Consider the following 21,100-nt stretch of genomic DNA (forward strand, 5'->3'; position numbering starts at 1 on the left):
ATGCCGCGAACAACAGATGCCCCTCTACGTTGCTTTCATGGATCTCACCAAAGCCTTTGACCTCGTCAGCAGACGTGGTCTCTTCAGACTACTAGCAAAGATCAGATGTCCGCCAAAGCTACTAAGTATCATCACCTCATTCCATGGCAATATGAAAGGCACAATTCAACACAGCGGCGCCTCATCAGACCCCTTTCCTATCCTGAGTGTCATGAAACAGGGCTGTGTTCTCGCGCCTACACTGTTTGGGATCTTCTTCTCCCTGCTGCTCTCACATGCGTTCAAGTCTTCAGAAGAAGGAATTTTCCTCCACACAAGATCAGATGGCAGGTTGTTCAACCTTGCCCGTCTAGGAGCGAAGACCAAAGTATGGAAAGTCCTCATCAGGGAAGTCCTCTTTGCTGACGATGCTGCATTAACATCCCAAACTGAAGAGTGTCTGCAGAGACTCATCGATAGGATTGCAGCTGCCTGCAACAAATTTGGCCTCACCATCAGCCTCAAGAAAACGAACATCATGGGACAGGACATCAGAAATGCTCCATCCATCAATATCGGCGCCCACGCTCTGGAAGTGGTTCAAGAGTTTACCTACCTAGGCTCAACTATCACCAGTAACCTGTCTCTCGATGCAGAAATCAACAAGCGCATGGGAAAGGCTTCCACTTCTATGTCCAGACTGGCCAAGAGACTGTGGGAAAATGGCGCACTGACACGGAACACAGAAGTCCGAGTGTATCAAGCCTGTGTCCTCAGTACCTTGCTCTATGACACCGAGGCCTGGACAACGTATGTCAGCCAAGAGCAACGTCTCAATTCATTCCATCTTCGCTGCCTCCGGAGAATCCTTGGCATCAGGTGCCAGGACTGTATCTCCAACGCAAAAGTCCTCGAGGCAGCCAACATCCCCAGAATATATACCCTACTGAGCCAGCAGTGCTTGAGATGGCTTGGCCATGTGAGCCGCATGGAAGATGGCAGGACCCCCAAGGACACATTGTACAGCGAGCTTGTCACTGGTATCAGACCTACCAGCCGTCCATGTCTCCACTTTAAAGACATCTGCAACCGCGGCATGAAGTCCTGTATCATTGATCACAAGTCATGGGAGTCAGTTGCCAGTGATCGCCAGAGCTGGCGGGCAGCCATAAAGGCGGGACTAAAGTGTGGCGAGTCCAAGAGACTTAGCAGTTGGCAGGAAAAAAGACAGAAGTGCAAGGGGAGAGCCACCTGTGCAACAGCCCCGACAACCAATTTTATCTGCAGCACCTGTGGAAGAGTCTGTCACTCTAGAATTGGACTTTATAGCCACTCCAGGCGCTGCTTCACAAACCACTGACCACCTCCAGGAGCTTACCCATTGTCTCTCGAGACAAGGATGCCAAAGAAGAAGAAGAGTTTTTGAATTTGTGTATAAATAAATGAATAGAAGTAGTTGTACATTACAAATAGTTTTAACATAAAATTCGTTGATTTATAAAAGATGTAATTAGTCAAGCCTCTTCCCCTCACATTGTCCTTTGAAATGATTATTTTTGAAACATGTTAATTTTCATGTAGATTTTGTTTATACCCAGCCTAATAGTTACCACTCTTTCAATAACTTAAGCACAAAAATCTAGGCTGACATTCCAGTGCAATACTGCAATGCTGCACTGTTGACGGTGCCATCATTTGGATGAGACATCAAACTAAGGTCCTGTCTGCTCTCTCAGGGGAATGTAAAAGATCCCATGGCACTATTAGGAAGAAGAGCAGGGGAGCTGTCCCCGGTGTCCCAGCCAATATTTATCCCTCAATCAACATCACAAAAACAAATTATTTGGTCATTATCACATTACTGTTTGTGGGAGCTTACTGTATGTGAATTTGCTGCCAAATTTGTTTTTTGTTTTTTCCTTTTTCCTTTCCTCCACCCTCCCATGATTCTTGGGACCTAACGTTTGTACTGCGACTTTGTGATTGTGATTAATTCCAATTTTGCATCCTAAAGTATTACCTTACATTAGGTCCTATGAATCATGCCTTTGAAGTTATTAAATGTCATACAAACACACAAATTAGGAGCAGAAGTAGGCCATTCGGCTCCTCGGGCCTGCTCCGCCATTCAGTAAGATCATGGCTGATCTGTTTGTGTCTCGAATTCCACATTCCCATCTACCTCCAATAACCTTTGATTCCCTTGCCTAACAAGAATCTATCTACCTCTGTCTTAAAAATATTCAGTTACCCCGCCTCCACCATCTTCTGAGGCAGAGAGTTCCAAAGTGGCACAACCTTCTGAGAGAAAACATTTCTCCTCATCTCTGTCCTAAAAGGGCGACCCCTAATTTTAAAACAGTGCCCCCTAGTTCTGGACTCACCCACAAAAGGAAACATCCTTTCCACATCCACTTTGTCAAGACCGTTCAGGATCTTTAATACTTCAATCAAGTCTCCCCTCCCTCTTCTAAACTCCAGTGAAAACAAGCCCAGTCTGTCCAACCTTTCCTCATAAGGAAACCTGCTCATTCCAGGTATCAATCTAGTAAAGCTCCTCTGAACTGCCTCCAAAGCATTTACATCCTTCCTTAAATAAGGAGATCAAAACTGCACACAGTATTCGAGATGTGGTCTCACCAATGCCCTGAACAACTGAAGCATAGCTTCCTTACTTTTATTTTCAATTCCTCTCGTAATAAAGGATAGCATTCCATTAGCCTTCTTTATGACTTGCTGTACCTGCATTTTAACTTTTTGTGACATGCACTAGAACACCTAGATCCCTCAGCACCTTGGAATTCTGCAGTCGTTCTCTGTTGAAATAATACTCTGCTTTTTTATTTTTCCTGCCAAAGTGAACAACATCCCATTTTCCCACATTATACTCCATATGCCAGATTTTTGCCCACTCACTCAACCTATCTATATCGGTCTGCAACCTCCTTATGTCTTCTTCGCAACATACTTTCCTACCTAGCTTTGTGTCATCTGCAAATTTAGCTACCATGCCATCGCTCCCTTCATCTAAGTCATTGATATAACAAAGTGATTTTTGACAACGCAGTCGGCTGGTAATGTCATCCAACTGCGCCAACTTGCGCACATGCGCAAACGGGCTCCTGCTGTCTGTGCGTGCGCTGCGTTCTGCTTTGCCAGGAACGGTTTGCGCATGCGCGGATGGTGTCATCGCGTAAATTGCCAGGTCTGGTACACGCATGCGCAGATGAGGTTATCGCATAACGCCGGAGAGAGAGCAAGCGGAGAAGTGGGGAGACAGCCCCCCCCGCCCACTCTCTCAGGCAATTCCGCGCCTCCCCCTCCCCCCGATCTCTCCGGTCATTTCCCCCCCCCCCCCCTGCCCGCGCTCTCCGGCCATTCCCCAGCCAGCCGCCTTATTTGAGCAGCGCCATCTTTAGTCCTGACAGCGGCCTGAACGTCGCTGACTGTGACGTTTTAGTTGAACAGGCTGCATTTGCACATGTGCCAGTGCAGTGCCACCTGTCAGCAAATGCAGCCTTGATAAAAATTGCAAAAGGTTGAGGCCCCAGTTCAGACCCCTGTGGGACTCCACTCGTCACATCCTGCCAGTCAGAAAAGGACCCATTTTGCATACTCTCTGTTTTCTGCCAGCCAGCCAATCTTCTATCCATATCTTCTAATATGTTACCCACTGCACCATGAGTTCCTACTTTGCACAATAACCTTTTATATGGCACCTTGTCAAATGCCTTCTGGAAATCCAAGTACAGTACATCAATGGGCTCCCCTTTATCCACGGCACATGTTACTCCTTCAAAGAACTCCAATAAATTGGTTAAACATGATTTCACTTTCACAAAACCATGCTGACTATTCCCGATTACCTTGAATTTTTCTAAGTGCCCAGCTACAGCCTCCTTAATGATCGATTCTAACACCTTTGCCACAACAGACGTCAAGCTAATTGGCCTATAGTTACCCATTTTCTGCCTCCCCTCCTCCTTGAATAGAGGGGTTACAATCACTACTTTCCAGTCTGATGGAACCGTTCTAGAATCTAGCGAATTTTGAAAAATTAACACCAACTCATCTACCTCATTGGCCACCTCTTTTCATATCTTAGGATGAAACCTATCAGGACCCAGGGACTTGTCAGCCCACAGCTCCATCAGTTTTCTCAGTACTGCCTCCCTGTGATTGTAATTTCACCATGTTCCTCTCTTCCTTCCACCTCCTGATTTACAGCTATTACCGGAATGTTTTTTGTATCCTCTACAGTGAAGACAGAAGCAAAATATTTGTTCATTTCTTCCACCATTTCCTTATTATCTGCTATTAACTCCCCATTCTCATTCTCTGGATGACCAACACTTACTTTACTTACTCTTTTTTCCTTTTTAAATACCAGTAGAAACTCTTACTATCTGTTTTTACATTTCTAGCTGGCTTCCTGTCCTACTCCAATTTCTTTCTCCTGATTAACCTTTCAGTCATTCTCTGCTGTTCTTTATGTTCTGACCAATCATCTGACCTGCCACTCATCTTTGCACAATTTTCTACATTTTCCTCAAATTTGATACTTTCCATAACTTCTTTAGTTAAACTCGGATGATGGGTCCTCCTCTTAGAATTTTTCTTTGTAGTATTCTGAAATATCTCCTTAACTGTCTGTCACTGCTTCTCTATTGATCTATCTCCTAGCTTAATAACCCAGTTCACTTCAGCTTGCTCAGCTTTCATGCCCACATAGTTGCTGTTATTTAAGTTTAAAATACTAATCTTAGACCCACTCTTCTCTCTTTCAAACTGGATGTAAAATTATTGTGGTTGCTGATACCCAGAGATCCATTTACTCTGAGGTCATTAATTAATCCTGTCACATTACACAATACCAAGTTTAATATAAACTGCTCTCCGGTTGGTTCCAGAACGTGCTGCTCTAAGAAACTATCTAGAAAGCATTCTATGAACTCCTCATACAGGCTACTATTGCCAATCTGATTTTTCCAGTTTATATGTAGATTAAAATCACCCATGCTTATTGCCGTCCCTTTATCATAAGCATCCAATATGTCTTCTTGTATCCTTTGTCCTATGTTGTGAGTACTGTTCGGGGGCCTGTAGACCACTTCCACCAGTGACTTCTTTTCCCTATTATTCCTCATCGCCACCTAAACCGATTCTACATCCTGATCTCCTAAACCAAAATCATCTCCAGCTATTGAACCAATGCCACCCTTGATTAATTGTGCTACCCCTCTACCTTTACCTAGCTTCCTAATCTTCTTGAATGTCATATACCCCTCAATATTCAGGACCCAATCCTTGTCATCCTGTAGCCATGTCTCCGTAATGGCTATCAGATCATATTTATTTACCTCAATGTGCGCTCAGTTCATCTACTTTGTTATGAACGCTATGTGCATTCAGATACAGAGCCTTTAGTTTTGTCTTTTTGTTATCTTTGTAACATCTAATCTTGACTGTCGATGTGGTCTTAGGTTTTTTCTCTCTGTCCCTTCCTACCATTCTCTGACCTTCATTTCCCATATTACTATTCTGCTGTCTTGCCTTGACTCTACTCCTTGATTTGCTACATCTATCCAATGAATCCCAATGAATAGTATAAACTGGACTATATTTTATATTACTGTGACCTGTGAAGACACCTGCTTATTTTAAATACATCATAAAATTATGCGAATAAAAGAAACTAGGGACAGACATTATTGCCTTTTTTTCCAATCAGGTTATAGTAAGGAACCTTTCAACTGGTACCAGGGTAGTGCTGAAGTCTCACTATGGGTATGAAATCGATGAAGTGAAGATTATGGGAAAAGATCGATACCTGGTGGCTCATAGCACTGACACGTTACTTCTAGGAGACTTGGCAACCAACAAACTTAGTGAGGTACCTTGCAACTTCAAATGTCTGCCTTGATTTTTATATTTACCAATTTGTTTTTAAAGCTTGAGGAGTATATTTCCTTTCAATCTGCATTACTTGCCTTTTTCCTCAAAATGCGCACCAAGAATAGTTTGGTATTGACATTAGGTTCTTTTTCTTTTCAAGATCATTGGGTCTAAGGCTAGGAGGTCTGCCATACTCTTAATTCCAACCCTGTACCCAGCTGAACACCCTGTCGAGTGTGGGCTTACACAGGGGATGTGCCTATTCATGTTAATGACCCAGGACATGTTGCTTTTTCTCAGACTTACTAGGTGCAGTGTACTTCCGTGACTGTGTGGTTCCTGAGCGAGCCTAGAATGTCTCTTCATTTTTAAAAAATTTATCTTCCAAATTTTCAGCCCTCTTCTGAAGATTCTCATTGCTGGGTTGCAGTTCCATGGGAACCAGCAGCCATTTGTCACTCCATCCTTGTGAGGCTAGCAGGATATTTAACTATAAAGGGCATCACAACTGAACCTGATTCTTTTCTCAGTCCGTGTTCACGCGGATGATTTTTCACATGGGTAACTGGATTGAAATAGAGAGTTGAGACTGTGGCTGAATTAAACAGGCTCATTTACAACAGTATTACAAGAGTAATTTTCAGGGATGGTTCTAGTATTCCAAGAAGGAATACATTTCTTTCAGTGTTTCAGATCAGTGACATTATACTAATAGGCTGTACCACAAAGTGCTAGGAATGGGTTCATATCTGTGATTTTCCTACATTGCTAAGTTTGTGATTTTAGCTGAAACAGCTGCTTGGAAGGAGGGCAGCTTAACCTTCGAGGTTGTTGTGCAAATTATGGTGGCCAATACCAGAGTAACTTTGATTGAACAAGTCACTTGTCTATTGTGTCATCCTTGGAAAGGTGTAATTGCAAGGAAGAAAAAGAATTAACTATAAATTAACTATTTATTTAGGATTTACAATTATGTGGTACATTATTGGCATATGAATGTTTATTGGATATGAAATTCCGCTGTTCACTTTCTCAAATAAGGCAATCACTGTTTACTTTAAACAGGAACTTCATACAAACTTGTTAAGTGTTTGCACACAAATATTGCAAGTGGTGATTCCAAGGCGAGATTTTGTTCACCTTTTTGTGAAGTATTGTATCTGCAAACACCAAAATCACCTTACTCCCACAGAGTAAATTTGGTAATCTAATTTCAAGAGAAAATGTTTGTAACTTCTGTTTTATTTTAGGTTGCTTGGCAAGGGTCAGGTGGAAATGAAAAGCTTTACTTTGATAATGAAAGCGTAAGTTTTGCTTCACTTTGACAATGTTCTGTTACATGTGTGTTTGGTCACAAAAATATAATTTTGTGCTTTACATGAATGAAACAGGGGTACATGCTATTCTTGGTAAGCTTTTAATGAGAAGAAGCTCCTCCAAATGTTAAGTTGAAATGTTCATTTTCCACCGTAAAATATGTGCTATCATATGTCTTACAATGAAGGGAAAATTGTAATTTAAGGAAAAATTTGCTTCTTACTGAATTTGGTGATATTCGGTTATTGACGGCGTATAAGGCTGTACTACTGGCATACGAAAACTTTACCAGCATGGATTATATACTTAAATTTGACCCAATTCTGAATTTCACACCTTCAAGGATGGCTTCGCTCACAACATGCATCTTGCCCAAATTAAATGGCTGCAGCAGGAATCTGGGGACCTGCTTTTAAGTGTTTTTTTTTGTGTTTACCATTACATTTTGTAGAATTGTTTTCCATTCAGTTGTTGATTTTGCTGGGTGGTTCTGCCTTTTTCTCATTTAATGTTTTCCACTAATTTGAAAAAAAATATTTTTGGCTGCTGTTGTCATTTTCGGGAACAGTGACCATAATTCCATAAGTTTTAAGGTACTTGTGGATAAGGATAAGAGTAGTCCTCGGGTGAAGGTCTTAAATTGGGGGAAGGCTAATTATAACAATATTAGGCAGGAACTGAAGAATTTAGATTGGGGGCGGCTGTTTGAGGGTAAATCAACATCTGACATGTGGGAGTCTTTCAAACGTCAGTTGATTAAAATCCAGGACCAACATGTTCCTGTGAGGAAGAAGGATAAGTTTGGCAAGTTTCAGAAACCTTGGATAACGCGGGATATTGTGAGCCTCGTCAAAAAGAAAAAGGAAGCATTCGTAAGGGCTGGAAGGCTAGGAACAGACGAATCCCTTGAGGAATATAAAGACAGTAGGAAGGAACTTAAGCAAGGAGTCAGGATGGCTAAAAGGGGTTATGAGAAGTCATTGGCATACAGGATTAAGGAAAATCCCAAGGCTTTTTATACATATATAAAGAGCAAGAGGGTAACCAGGGAAAGGGTTGGCCCACTCAAGGACAGAGAAGGGAATCTATGTGTGGAGCCAGAGGAAATGGGTGAGGTACTAAATGAGTACTTTGCATCAGTATTCACCAAGGAGAAGGACTTGGTGGATGATGAGCCTAGGAAAGGGAGTGTAGATAGTCTCAGTCATCTCATTATCAAAAAGGAGGAGGTGTTGGGTGTCTTGCAAAGCATTAAGGTCAATAAATCCCCAGGGCCTGATGGAATCTACCCCAGAATACTGAGGGAGGCAAGGGAAGAAATTGCTGGGGCCTTGACAGAAATTTTTGCATCCTCATTGGCTACAGGTGAGGTCCCAGAGGACTGGAGAGTAGCCAATGTTGTTCCTTTGTTTAAGAAGGGTAGCAAGGATAATCCAGGAAATTATAGGCCGGTGAGCCTTACGTCAATGGTAGGGAAACTATTAGAGAGGATTCCTCAGGACAGGATTTACTCCCATTTGGAAACAAATGGACGTATTAGCGAGAGGCAGCATGGTTTTGTGAAGGGGAGGTCGTGTCTCACTAATTTGATTGAGTTTTTTGAGGAAATGACAAAGATGATTGATGAAGGAAGGGCAGTGGATGTTATCTATATGGACTTCAGTAAAGCCTTTGACAAGGTCCATCATGGCAGACTGATACAAAAGGTGAAGTCACATGGGATCAGAGGGGAGCTGGCAAGATGGATACAGAACTGGCTCGGTCATAGAAGACAGAGGGTAGCAGTGGAAGGGTGCTTTTCTGAATGGAGGGCTGTGACTAGTGGTGTTCCGCAGGGATCAGTGCTGGGACCTTTGCTGTTTGTAGTATATATAAATGATTTGGAGGAAAATGTAGCTGGTCTGATTAGCAAGTTTGTGGACGACCCAAAGGTTGGTGGAGTTGCGGACAGTGATGAGGATTGTCAGAGGATACAGCAGGATATAGATCGGTTGGAGACTTGGGCGGAGAAATGGCAGATGGAGTTTAATTCGGACAAATGTGAGGTAATGCATTTTGGAAGGTCTAATGCAGGTGGGAAGTATACAGTAAATGGCAGAACCCTTAGGAGTATTGACAGGCAGAGAGATCTGGGCGTACAGGTCCACAGGTCACTGAAAGTGGCAATGCAGGTGGATAAGGTAGTCAAAAAGGCATACGGCATGCTTGCCTTCATCGGTCGGGGCATAGAGTATAAAAATAGGCAAGTCATGCTGCAGCTGTACAGAACTTTAGTTAGGCCACACTTAGAAAATTGCATGCAATTCTGGTCGCCACACTACCAGAAGGACGTGGAGGCTTTGGAGAGGGTACAGAAGAGGTTTACCAGGATGTTGCCTGGTCTGGAGGGCATTAGCTATGAGGCGAGGTTGGATAAACTCGGATTGTTTTCACTGGAACGACGGAGGTGGAGGGGCGACATGTTAGAGGTTTACAAAGTTATAAGCGGCATGGACAGTGTGGATAGTCAGAAGCTTTTTCCCAGGGTGGAAGAGTCAGTTACTCGGGGACATAGGTTTAAGGTGCGAGGGGCAAAGTTTAGAGGGGATGTGCGAGGCAAGTTCTTTACACAGAGGGTGGTGAGTGCCTGGAACTTGTTGCCGGGGGAGGTGGTGGAAGCAGGTACCATAGAGACGTTTAAGAGGCATCTTGACAAATACATGAATAGGATGGGAATAGAGGGATACGGACCCCGGAAGTGCAGAAGGTGTTAGTTTCGGGAGGCATCAAGATCGTCGCCGGCTTGGAGGGCCGAATGGCCTGTTCCTGTGCTGTACTGTTCTTTGTTCTTTGTTAAGTACCCTAAATTAAAGATGCAATTTGTTTTTGTAGTAGTAAACCATTTGTATCAATTGTTTGCTAACCTCCCAAGCATTCTAGATCCAACTATAGTTTGTCCTCATCTCCACTATATTGGTGTCCTTTGCAAACATTGAGATGATGCTATCAGCACCTTCTTCCAGATCATTTATGAAAATGTTAACATTGCAAATTCCAGCACCAAGCCCTGCGTGACGTCAATCACCACAGTCATTCCAATCCACAGTAATTCTCATTTACACAGACTCTCTTCCTGTCATCCAGCTGCAATTCGTCGTGTCTCAGCCAATGCCATGTATGCTAATTTTCTGTAGTTCTTTTTGATGAATTACCTTATTAAAGTTTTTTCCAAAAATCCAATTATATTGCTTCTGTATACTCACATGTGTTATTTTATGTGTTATGCTTGACTGACCTCACAAGAAGTGTGTGCAGATGTGTGGCAAACAGCCTCCTCTGCAGTAAACTTCCAAGTTGCCATTGTGAAGAATAAGTCCATCATTCTGCTATCACCGGTACTTCCCTTTTAATGGTGAGCTGCTACATTCAGCCAAGTATGCTGCAGGTCATGCTCTCTACGAAAGTTTTTCATGTGCCAACAGCCAATTCAAATTAGATGGAGGGATTCCTGGCAAAATATCTGCAATCGGCACTTCAACTGCCGGAGTAGATGAACTATACCATGGGACAGCTCACAGCTTTGGCTTTTATCCTGCCAAACATGGTCATGGTGATCAAAGTTTGGCTTTTACACATGTACAACAATGACTTATCAACGACCATACATTAACACTTCACTGTAAAACATTTTGTTGTAGGAATCAGTATTTTTTCATCCAATATTGGAAGATGTGTAGTTAATGTTTAAAGTACTTTTTTTTACAGGTGTGCATGATCTTCAATGCTGGTGAATTGACACTTGTGGAATATGGCAACAATGACATTTTGGGATCTGTTAGAACAGAGTTCATGAATCCTCACTTAATCAGGTGTGACTTACATAGATTTTTAACCCTGGGGTTTCTGTTTTGTCTTATTAAATTACCTGTGCTAATTTGTATCTCTATCTGGGAACATAAGGTAATGAATTATTAGATCTTTTAACTTTTCCAGAGAATCTTTTAACCTCCAGAACTTTAACTAACCGTTCTGGCTGGTTGGAAGTAAATCGTACAATGAAGGTTAATATGAATGAGCTGGGATCTTGGCCATTTTTGTTTAACATCTTGCTCTGAATTGATACAGCTGCCGCTTTATTGGTTAGCTGGTTGATGTTTCTGCCTCCCTTGGAAAGTATACTTCTGAAATTTGCAGCTGCTGCTTTATCTTTGAAGTGTTAATGGCTGTGTAAATGCCACCAAATGTTGAAAATACACATGATGTAAAATTGACATTATTAATGCAAGTGATTATAGAAGATAAGAGTTTCTGACCATGATTTGTGAACAGTTCTAGACTGAAATAAATTGTTTCTCTCTTTTGCTTTCTTTGATAGTGTTCGGCTGAATGAACGCAAACAAAGTGGGGTAGAAGACAATAAGAAACTGGCATATCTGGTAGATATTAAGACCATAGCAGTTGGTAGGTTCTACATAAAGTATAAATTATGGCATGATAACTAATCAACTGCACTTTATTTCAGGGTTATTTCATATTTGTTTCAATGAGTGCATGACTGTTTTATTAAAATGATGGCCTGCATTTAAAATGATGCAAGTGAAATATGAAGAATTGGCTGTTTGGCCTATCAGGCCCATTACTTCCACATGCTTTTTCTTCATCATAGATTCTACGCTATAAATTCAGTCCTGAGCGAGACAACCAACCCACTGCAGATAAAACTATTGAGAAAATAATATTGTCTTCTTGACTCCAGACACTAGTCAAGTAAAACTGAACTGGCCTCACTTTCCAACCCACAATGTCCAAATCTGGCCTGTTACACCTCCACAGATGTCATCCATGTTTACAAATAACGAGGTCCTTTCTCTATGGACCACTTGTACTTTACTCATAATCTTTAGGCCTTTTCTAACTTTTTTTAAAAGTAGTCAATCAACCTTGTGTACTTGCTTTGGTAAGATTAAAAATAAAGCCTGGATTTTGTGGTTGTGACGATGGTGAAGCAATCCGTGTTTACCATCATTACAACTTTGAAGCTGACAGCAATTTCTGGCATCTGCACTTGCGTATGTAAATGCGGAAATCGAGAATTTGCTGTCTGTGATTCCCTTCTCCTCCACAGGGTGTACTTTTAAAACCCTTGCAGAGGGCAATCTTATAGAAATCACTAAACTGATGAGAACTTCCCCTTTTACACTGTAATATGACTGCTGTCATCCAGCATGGTAGGACTGCACTCTCCTGGCTCCATTCTTATCTGTCTGATGGCCCCCAGTGATCTATCCTTGGCCCCCTCCCATTTCTCGTCTACATGCTGTCCCTTGGCGACATCATCAGAAAGCACAGCATTAGTTTTCACATGTATGCTGACAGCACTTAGCTCTACCTCACCACCACTTCTCTCGACTCTTCCGCTGTTACTAAACTATCAGACTGCTTAACCAACGTCCCATACTGGATGAGCAGAAATTTCCTTCAATTAAATATTGGGAAAATTGAAACCATTGTTTTTGGTCCACGCTCCAAACTCCATTCCCTAGCTACCGACTCCATTCCTCTCCCTGGCACTGTTCTGAGATTAGGCCAGTCTGTTCACAACCTCAGTGTCACATTTGTCCCTGACATGAGCTTCCGTCCTCATATTCATGCCATCACTAAGACCGCCTATTTCCACCTCTGTAACATGCTGGACTTCGCGACTGTCTCAGCTCATCTGCTGCTGAAACCCTCATTCTACTCTCCATCAACTTGAGATCATCCAAAACTCTGCTGCCCGTGTCTTAACTCACACCAAGTCCCGTTCCCCATCACCTTTGTGCTCGCTGACCTACATTGACTCCTGGTCAAGCAATGTCTTGATTTTAAAATTCTCATCCTTGTTTTCAAATCCCTCCATGGCCTTGCCTCTCCTTATCTCTATAATCTCCTCCACTCCCACAACCCTCCGAGATATCTGCACTTCTCTTATTATGGCCCACCATTGGTGGCTGTGCTTTCAGAAGCCTAGGCCACAAACTCTGAAATACACTCCATACACCTCTCTGCCTCTCCACCTTGGTTTTCCTCCTTTAAGACATTCCTTAAAACCTACCTCTTTGGCCAAGCTTTTGGCCATCTAACCTAATATCTTCTTTTGTGGTTTGGTGCCATACCTTTTGTTTTATGCTACTCCTGTCAAGCTCCTTGGGACATTTTATTACATTACATTACAACTCATTACATAGGTTGTTGTTGCTAAAAGCCACCGAAAAAGCTATGCTTTATTAATGAGGTGTGACTGGATTTTTAACACATACTAAGACATACTGCTGAAGAACCTCCCTGGCCCTGAAAAACAGACTTTATATTTGTGTAATATCTAATACTTCTCATAAAATTTCCATCGTTTTTTATAATTTGTTAAAAGTTTGTTTGATATTTCAGCTTCCAATGTGTATGTCCCAATTTTTATTTCACTCTGTAATATTTATAAAAAAATGAAGGATAATCATTGCACTTCTTGGTTTGCTGTTTGTGAGAATATTTCAATGTGTTTGGTTGCGTAACCCTGCTTGATGACAGCATTATTGCTGGATGCCTGTAGGTCCCCTTAACTTGGCACCAGATTCAAATTAATACCGGGAAAGGTGAAATCCACGCCACAGAGATTGCTAGATCTTTGTGGTCAGCTTTCTTTGAGGTCTGTGACGAGCATGGTCGCTTTGTTGCTGACCGCAAAATCCAGGCCATTTCTTCTTTAATTTACTGCTTGTGTCCTTTAGTCTATGATCACAGTCTAAATCAAATAACCTGCTTACATCTACTTTAACCATTCCTCTCATCATTTTAAAGGCATTGAATAGTGATCTGGTTTCCCTGTTTTATGACAAACACCAATTGAAAAAGCTTTCCTTGAACCTTATGCTGTAGTTATAGAGGACAGCTTGTCTTGATGTGAAGGTGTTTTTCATTTTAGATGTAAATGTAGTGCAATCCTACTAAGTTTTTGATTCTAGCAGTGTGAAACTGCCTGGAGCAGATGCTGTATAACTCTGCATTGACTCCTCACACCACTCCAAAATAGGTTTCCAGTGCAGTATGTTACGACCGACCGCTCCAGTCAAAGCACCCAATCAAAATATACGATTTTGATTGTGGTGGGAGAAACGCACTGTTAATTCAATCCCGTTGCTCCACAGAACGCACAACATATCATTTAAAACTTTCCAAATTAAAGAAAGACCCAGCCAAATTGTACAATCTATGAACCCCTGAAAGAGGCTAACCAAACCCGGTGTCTTTAAATCAACAAATTAACTGTTTAATTAGAAAAACTAGATGCTTAAACACCGTGAAGATATAAACAACATTTAAAATATTTTTAAAAATTAGAGGCCTTGCAAATTTACAGTCCAATGTTGCTTGAAGTCCTCACAGCCGTCCGATGGGGAAAAAAGGTTCTTCCACTAGAGCAGTCCGTAGTCGAACTCCGGCAGTAAGTGATGCTTCCTTCTTCAGCGAATTTCAACAATTAACAACTTGTGATCACTTTCAATAGAATCAATCTGACTTTAGAGTTTTTGAGGGATAAAAGGTTATCACAGTCTAACTTCCCTTCCTTCAGTTCAAATTATCAGAGATCTCCATTTTAGCATCACTTTTTCTTTAGAATTCTGAGAGTTAATAATTAAACAGACTAACATTCTCTTCCTTCAGTTTAAATGGTTGAGAGCTTGTGTGCTAATACTAGCTACCTGTCGGTGTATTCTGTTAGAACAAACTGTCTTCACCTAAAAAGCCAGTTCAAAATTGAATTGTAACAAATATATCGCTTGATACTCCTCCAAGTTGCTGTATCTATGGTAATGAGAATGCACCCTTTGAATCGCAGTCTCCAAATGGTTGTATCCAACGGCAACCGAAAATGCATTTTCTCTAACTCCTGAGGCTTGCTGGTTCTTAAAGCAGCACTGATCCTTTGCAAGCCTTCAAGGTGCACCGCATATTCCCAGAAAAAAAATTACAGGACCATGATAAGTATCAATGCCGACAAATAACTGGCTCTTTATTGCTTTCTGTAAGTGCTTTCCATTAATATTTTGTAGAATACTCATAACTGCACAAAGTGGGCTGAATTTTATTAGCGAGCCACACTTCAAGGTGGCGCGCTTTGAAGCCGTCAGTCTTCCGATACAGAAGCGCTACAGCAGAGCCCCTGTGATATTACGCCTGGGGGCTCATTTAAATGGAGGGGGCGGAGTGGCCGCCCCCGGCAATGGCATCCTGCACCACCACGCAGGTGCCAGTGCCATTTTTAAAGGGCTTCAAGCCCATAACAAAAATTTGAATGTTTAAAGAGAAAGTACTTCATTAATTTTTTTTAATAAAAATCAAAAGCAGGAGGCCCTTTCCCAACCCTCCCAATGGATGTTTTATATGCCAATATGACAGACATTAATTTTATTCCCACCCTGAACTTCCACCTCAATCTCATCACTTTTGCCCTTCAACCCCTTCCCACCATCCCCACAGCCAATAAAAAATGTTTTCCCCACTCCCTCCCCCCTGCCCTGATTATTTCAATCCTCCCCCCTCCCACCAGTGTCTCGCCTCGGAACACCGTATGGAGTGGGTCGTTGCGGGCAGTTCCTGCACGCATTTTACGGGCCTCCCCGCCACGATCCACAACTTTGAGGGGCTGGTAAAATCCAGCCCAGTATTCCAATAAGCTTTGTTAAACAGTTGTACAGTGTTTAAAAAAACTTGTCATACCCTCAAGATGGATCCTCATACATTAGTGTTGTTGATAATATGGCTGTATTGATGGGATATTTTCAATGAAAGCTCTTCAACGTTTCTGTTCACTGAAGAGAAGATAATTGGAGCAAAATATATAAAGGAGAATTTAAAAAGTGAGGTTTGCAGTGGTAGTTATAATTTCAAAAACAATTGAAGACCATTTTTCTTAGAAGCATCTCAATACCATTTTGTGACAGCATTTTACATTGTACTTGTGACACTGGCAGACTAAAAATCTTTGCATAGCATTGACACCAAAGATACCATATATTCCTGCATTAAAAATGGAGAAGGACATTATTCACAGTTTTTACTAGTGTTTCTATTCTGTATCAGAAAAGTGACATTTTCAAAATATTAACCAAATTTGGTAAACTTAAAGTTTTTCAAAGTTTATTACAGCTGGGCATTCCAACTTCTTCCTTCGTTCCATATATTGAGTTATAAGTAACATGGTGGTGAAATTCCTCCTGTTGATTTATAGCAAAAAATTCAAAGTACAGAATGTGAAGTCTTTAGACTTGTACTTTTCTTGGCAAAATTATCAACAGAAGGAATTTTGTTTCTATGTTTCATGAGATATTGGTATTGGTGCATAAGTGATTGGATGGGAATACATTGAAGTTACTATATGGAAACAGAATTGGCCCAACCAGTCCATGTCATTATTTATCCTCAGCACGAGCATGATATCGCTGTTCGGCCATTTATTAGCAAGCGAAACAGGCATTCTCCCCTTTAATTTGAGAGGATAGAGTAAAAGGAATATGTGTGAATCCCACATAGAGGGCTGAATTTTATTTGGGCTTTGCACTCGGTGGTGGCGCCCTTTAAAACTCAGCGTGGCATCCACATTCAGTGGCCACCGAGGAGGCCCCGCAATATTTCGCGGTGGGACTCATTTCAATAGTGGGGACGGAGCACCCGCCCCCGATGACATAAGGGGGCGGCTTCCGCTTCTCCGGCAACAGCATCTGGCGCCACCGCGCAGGCGACAGCGCCATTTTTAAAGGGCTTTAAGCCCTTACCAATAAATGTAATTTTTAAAGGGATAATAGACATGATTTTTATTACAGATAAAAATAAATGATGGAGGCCCTTCCCCAACACCCCCATGGTCATTTCAGGCAATGAAATGACCAACAATTGCTTGTTCAGATACCCGAACATCCCCCAACCCCAACCTTCGAACTTTTGCCCTCCAACCCCTTCCCACCATTCCCACATCCAATAATAATTGATTTCCCCGCTCCTCCACCCCTCTCGCCCTGAAAATGTTATTCCTCCCCTTTCCCCACCAGGTTCTCCCCCGGATCTTCGTACTGAGTTCCGAAGGCACGCGGAGCACGAACGGCAGCTGTAATATCAGAGTGGGACGGCTGCCGCCTGCTGTTAGGTTTATTTAAATATTTTAAACGTTAGTCTACATATGCTGATGAAGGACCTGGCGGCAGGGGGGGCCGCACCGAGGTCTCGCCACCGCCGGTAATATGCGGCGGGCCCTTCTCGATGTCACGGATTGAGGCGGGCCTCTCCCCGCAGCATTTTACCAGTCCCCGCGCTGCGACCCGCAGCGTCGAGGGGCTGGTAAAATTCTGCCCGGAGTCTATCCAATACTTTTCTGGATAACTTAGTGAATATGCCTCGCAAAAGGAGTCATAAACATAGGCCTGCTTACATTAAGGTGGCGTCATCACTAACTCTATCCTGAAATGTATATTAGGATTATGGTCAAATAATATAAATTATTCACTAAGCTGATTTAACCATGTTTCGTGGTTCATGATCCAGTCTGATGCTGAATAATTTTCAGTTGCTAATTGCTAGTGCCATGGTCCTGTAGTTTTTTTCAGGAATACGCGGTTTGTCTTTAAGGCTTGCAAGGGATCAGTATTGCTTTAAGAACCGGCAAGCCTCAGGAGTTATAGGAAGGTGCATTTTTTTTGCCTTAGAAGCAGCCATTTGAAGACTGCGATTCAAAGGGTGCATTCTCAATACCATGGAAACAGTCACTGGGAGTGAGACTCATGCGATACATTTGTTACAATTCATTCTTTTGAACTTGCTTTTAGTGGAAGACAGTTTGTTCTAACAGAACACACAGACACAGGGCACAGCTGTGATGACAGCACCTGGAAAAAAGAGCTCTCAACCATTTAAACTGAAGGAATAGGAATTTAGTCTGTTTAATTATTATCTCTCAAAATTCTAAAAACATCAAGCCAAAACAGAGATCTCTGGTAATTTAAATTGAAGAAAGGGAAGTTAGACTGGGACAGTCTTTTATCCCTCAAAAACTCGAAAGTCAGATTGATTCCATTGAAAGTGTTTGCAAGTCGTTAATTGTTGAAATTCGCTGGACTTCGAACAACATTCTGTGAGGACTTCAAGCAACATTGGACTGTAAACTTGCAAGGATTCTAATTTTTTCTATTTTAAATGTTGTTTATATCTTCATCGTGTTTAAGAATTTAGTTCTTCTAATTAAAGAGTTAATTTGTTGATTTAAAGACACCTGGTTTGGTTAGCCTCATTCGGGGGTTAATAGATGGTACAATTTGGCTGGTTCGTTCTTTAACTTGGAAAGTTTTTAAATGACATGTTCGGCGATTTGTGGAACGACAGGATTGAATTAACAGTGCGTTGGTCCCACCACAATCAGAATCGTATATTTTGATTGGGGACTTTGACAGGAGCAGTAGGTCATAACACTAGCTTCTTGCTCGTTCTCTGGAACTTCAAAGAAAGTTGGGCCATTCTCCACAATTACTGAGTACAAGGGGGAGATGAGAATAATAAATGAAATAACTGGCTGAATTTTACTGGGAGGCGAGCTTCAAAGAGTGCACAGTGCACTCGCGAGACATGCACCGTGGAGCCACCATGGTATTTCGCGCGGTGGCTCATTAACAGGCACCATTTTTAAGGGCTTCAAGCCATGACAGGTCATTTTAATTTTTAAAGGGACAGGTTTGGCAAAAGATTAAAATAAAATTATACTCACACTTCCAGTCCCCTCTCCCACCGCCCCCCCCATGAATAACTCGTTTATTACTTGTCCTATCACCCCAGAAAAAGTAAGTTTTTACTCATGACCTTTTCCCCCCTCCAACTTTATTCCCATTGGCCCTCAACCCCTTCCCACCATCCCCACAACCGATTGCCAACAATCCCCCCAACAATCTCTGAATGGAGATCCGAAGGCGCTGGAGTTCCAGCCACCGGCTGGATTGTCAACGTGGGACGGCTGTCAGGACAAGGAGTCAAAAACATAGGCCTGTTTACATTAAGGTGGCATCATCACTAATACTTAAATGCTTTTGCATGCATTTAAATTTATTTAAATATTTAAATGAAGGCTCCGCCGCTGAACAGCGGTGGGGGGGGCGCCCCGATGCCTCACCGGCACTGATAAAATGTGGCGGGGCCTTCCCGGCATCAAGACCCGTGGTGGGCTTCTCCCGGAAGTATTTTCTGGGACCCCTGTCACAACCCTTGACGTCAGGGGGGCTTATAAAATTCAGCCCAACATGTTACATCATTAGGAAAAGATAATGTTGCAGATGTTGGGTGTTATAGAGTTTCAACTCTACCACCCTTGCTAATGCAAAATGCATAGAAGAAAGTAATCAGAAGCTGAAATAACTTGGAGGGGAGAAAGTTTTTAAAATAATCATATATTTATGTTTCTCCTTTTCCCAGTGGATCTATTGTCTGGTTATAACTTGGCTGCCATAAGTCATGACACAAAGATTGACTGGTTAGAACTGAATGAAACTGGACACAAATTGCTCTTCAGAGACAAAAAACTTGGTGTAAGTTCTTACAATTTTACTGGACAATACACAAAATAGGGTAATGTCTGTAAGTTTCACATAATGATGCAACAGGCACTTTTGCAGGTTCTCTATTTTAAAAACAGCCAGCTTCAGTTAAACTGTGGCTGGTGTGAATAAAGACTGAAGCCTGGTCAAGCTTGGGCTGACACTATATAAGTGCTCTGCTGAACTTTTGGGACTGCTATAAGGAAATAGCGGCGGGCAGAAGGGGGCAATTTTATGGGCCCTGCAAGAATGGCATTCGAGGCAGGCAAGTTGATTTAATTAGGCAAGAGCTGATATTTCAATTTCCCGACAGCAGGTTTTTTTATTGAGATTAAGTCAGCGGTGTGTTAGCGGTGTGTCAGGGTTCACCCCGAACTGTGGCGGATTCCAGCTTTCCATACATTTGCAAAGCTTGAATATTCATTACCCTATAGTTATTTCAACTTGGGTCCAACTGCCACATTATGTCGAGTGTCCTTTAGGGTAGGAAATCTGCTGTCCTTACCTGGTCTGGCCTACAGGTGACTCTAGACCCATTGGAATGTGGTTGATTCATAATTGCCCTCTGAAATGGCCGAGCAACCACTCAGTTGTCAAGGGCAATTAGGGATGGGCAACAAATGCTGGCCTTTCTGGCGACACCCACATCCCATGAAAGAATTAAAAAAACAAATTGTCAGCGGTGCACAGGAATCTCGTGGCACCCGGTTCACTTTTGTTTAAAGGTGGATCGCATCAGTTGGCTTTGTGCAGTTATGTCTGAGGTCAGTTATTTGTTTCTTGAACTCTTTGGCACGAGGAAGGCCAACATTAGAATAGATGTTTGGCTCCAGGCTCAGGACCAGCAAGGTTGGACTTTGGCAGTGATGGTGGGGAGGGGCGGGGGAGGTTATGGTATAGCGTTCAGGGTGTGTACTAGATGTTTTCTTGGGTGCGGGTTGGTGGTTATGGAGCGATGAGTAAAGGAAAGCTGGAATTTGGTGCTGGGGTGGAAGAGGAAAAATAAAGGATGAAGTCGGGTGATTAAAAATGATTCAAGCTGTATTAATCTTAAATCTGTGCAAAGGAAAAGAGAGCATGCAGGCTGGTCAGCATCCATGCTTGCAATGCGGAATGCTTTATAGCCCTGCCGCTATTGGTGCTTTGCAGAGTGACAGCGGGATCCACCAGTGGAAAGCCGTCCCCACTGCACAATTGCACGTGTCTCCCAGGCCTGCTGCTGGAACATAAATTTAAATATGTGATTGTGTGGGAACTGGCAAAAACGGCGGAAGTGGAAGTGCCGCCAACTTCCAGTTCCACCGTTGGAAACATCGCAAGGTGCA

The 21,100-nt window shown here is 42.3% G+C and overlaps 1 protein-coding gene across 2 annotated transcripts in view; it reads left to right on the plus strand.

The window, feature by feature from the left end:
- ift172 (intraflagellar transport 172) overlaps positions 1–21,100 on the plus strand; it is a 183,177-nt gene that overhangs the window by 41,604 nt on the left and 120,473 nt on the right. For both annotated transcript variants that reach the window (XM_068024099.1, XM_068024100.1), the window contains exons 11-15: positions 5,711–5,872; positions 7,125–7,178; positions 10,936–11,039; positions 11,546–11,631; positions 19,654–19,766. In XM_068024099.1, coding sequence (XP_067880200.1) covers positions 5,711–5,872; positions 7,125–7,178; positions 10,936–11,039; positions 11,546–11,631; positions 19,654–19,766 — 519 coding nt within the window. The remainder of the gene's footprint in view (positions 1–5,710; positions 5,873–7,124; positions 7,179–10,935; positions 11,040–11,545; positions 11,632–19,653; positions 19,767–21,100) is intronic.

The sequence above is a fragment of the Heterodontus francisci genome, chromosome 3 (assembly GCF_036365525.1).
Source record: "Heterodontus francisci isolate sHetFra1 chromosome 3, sHetFra1.hap1, whole genome shotgun sequence".
NCBI classification, from domain to species: Eukaryota; Metazoa; Chordata; class Chondrichthyes; order Heterodontiformes; family Heterodontidae; genus Heterodontus; species Heterodontus francisci.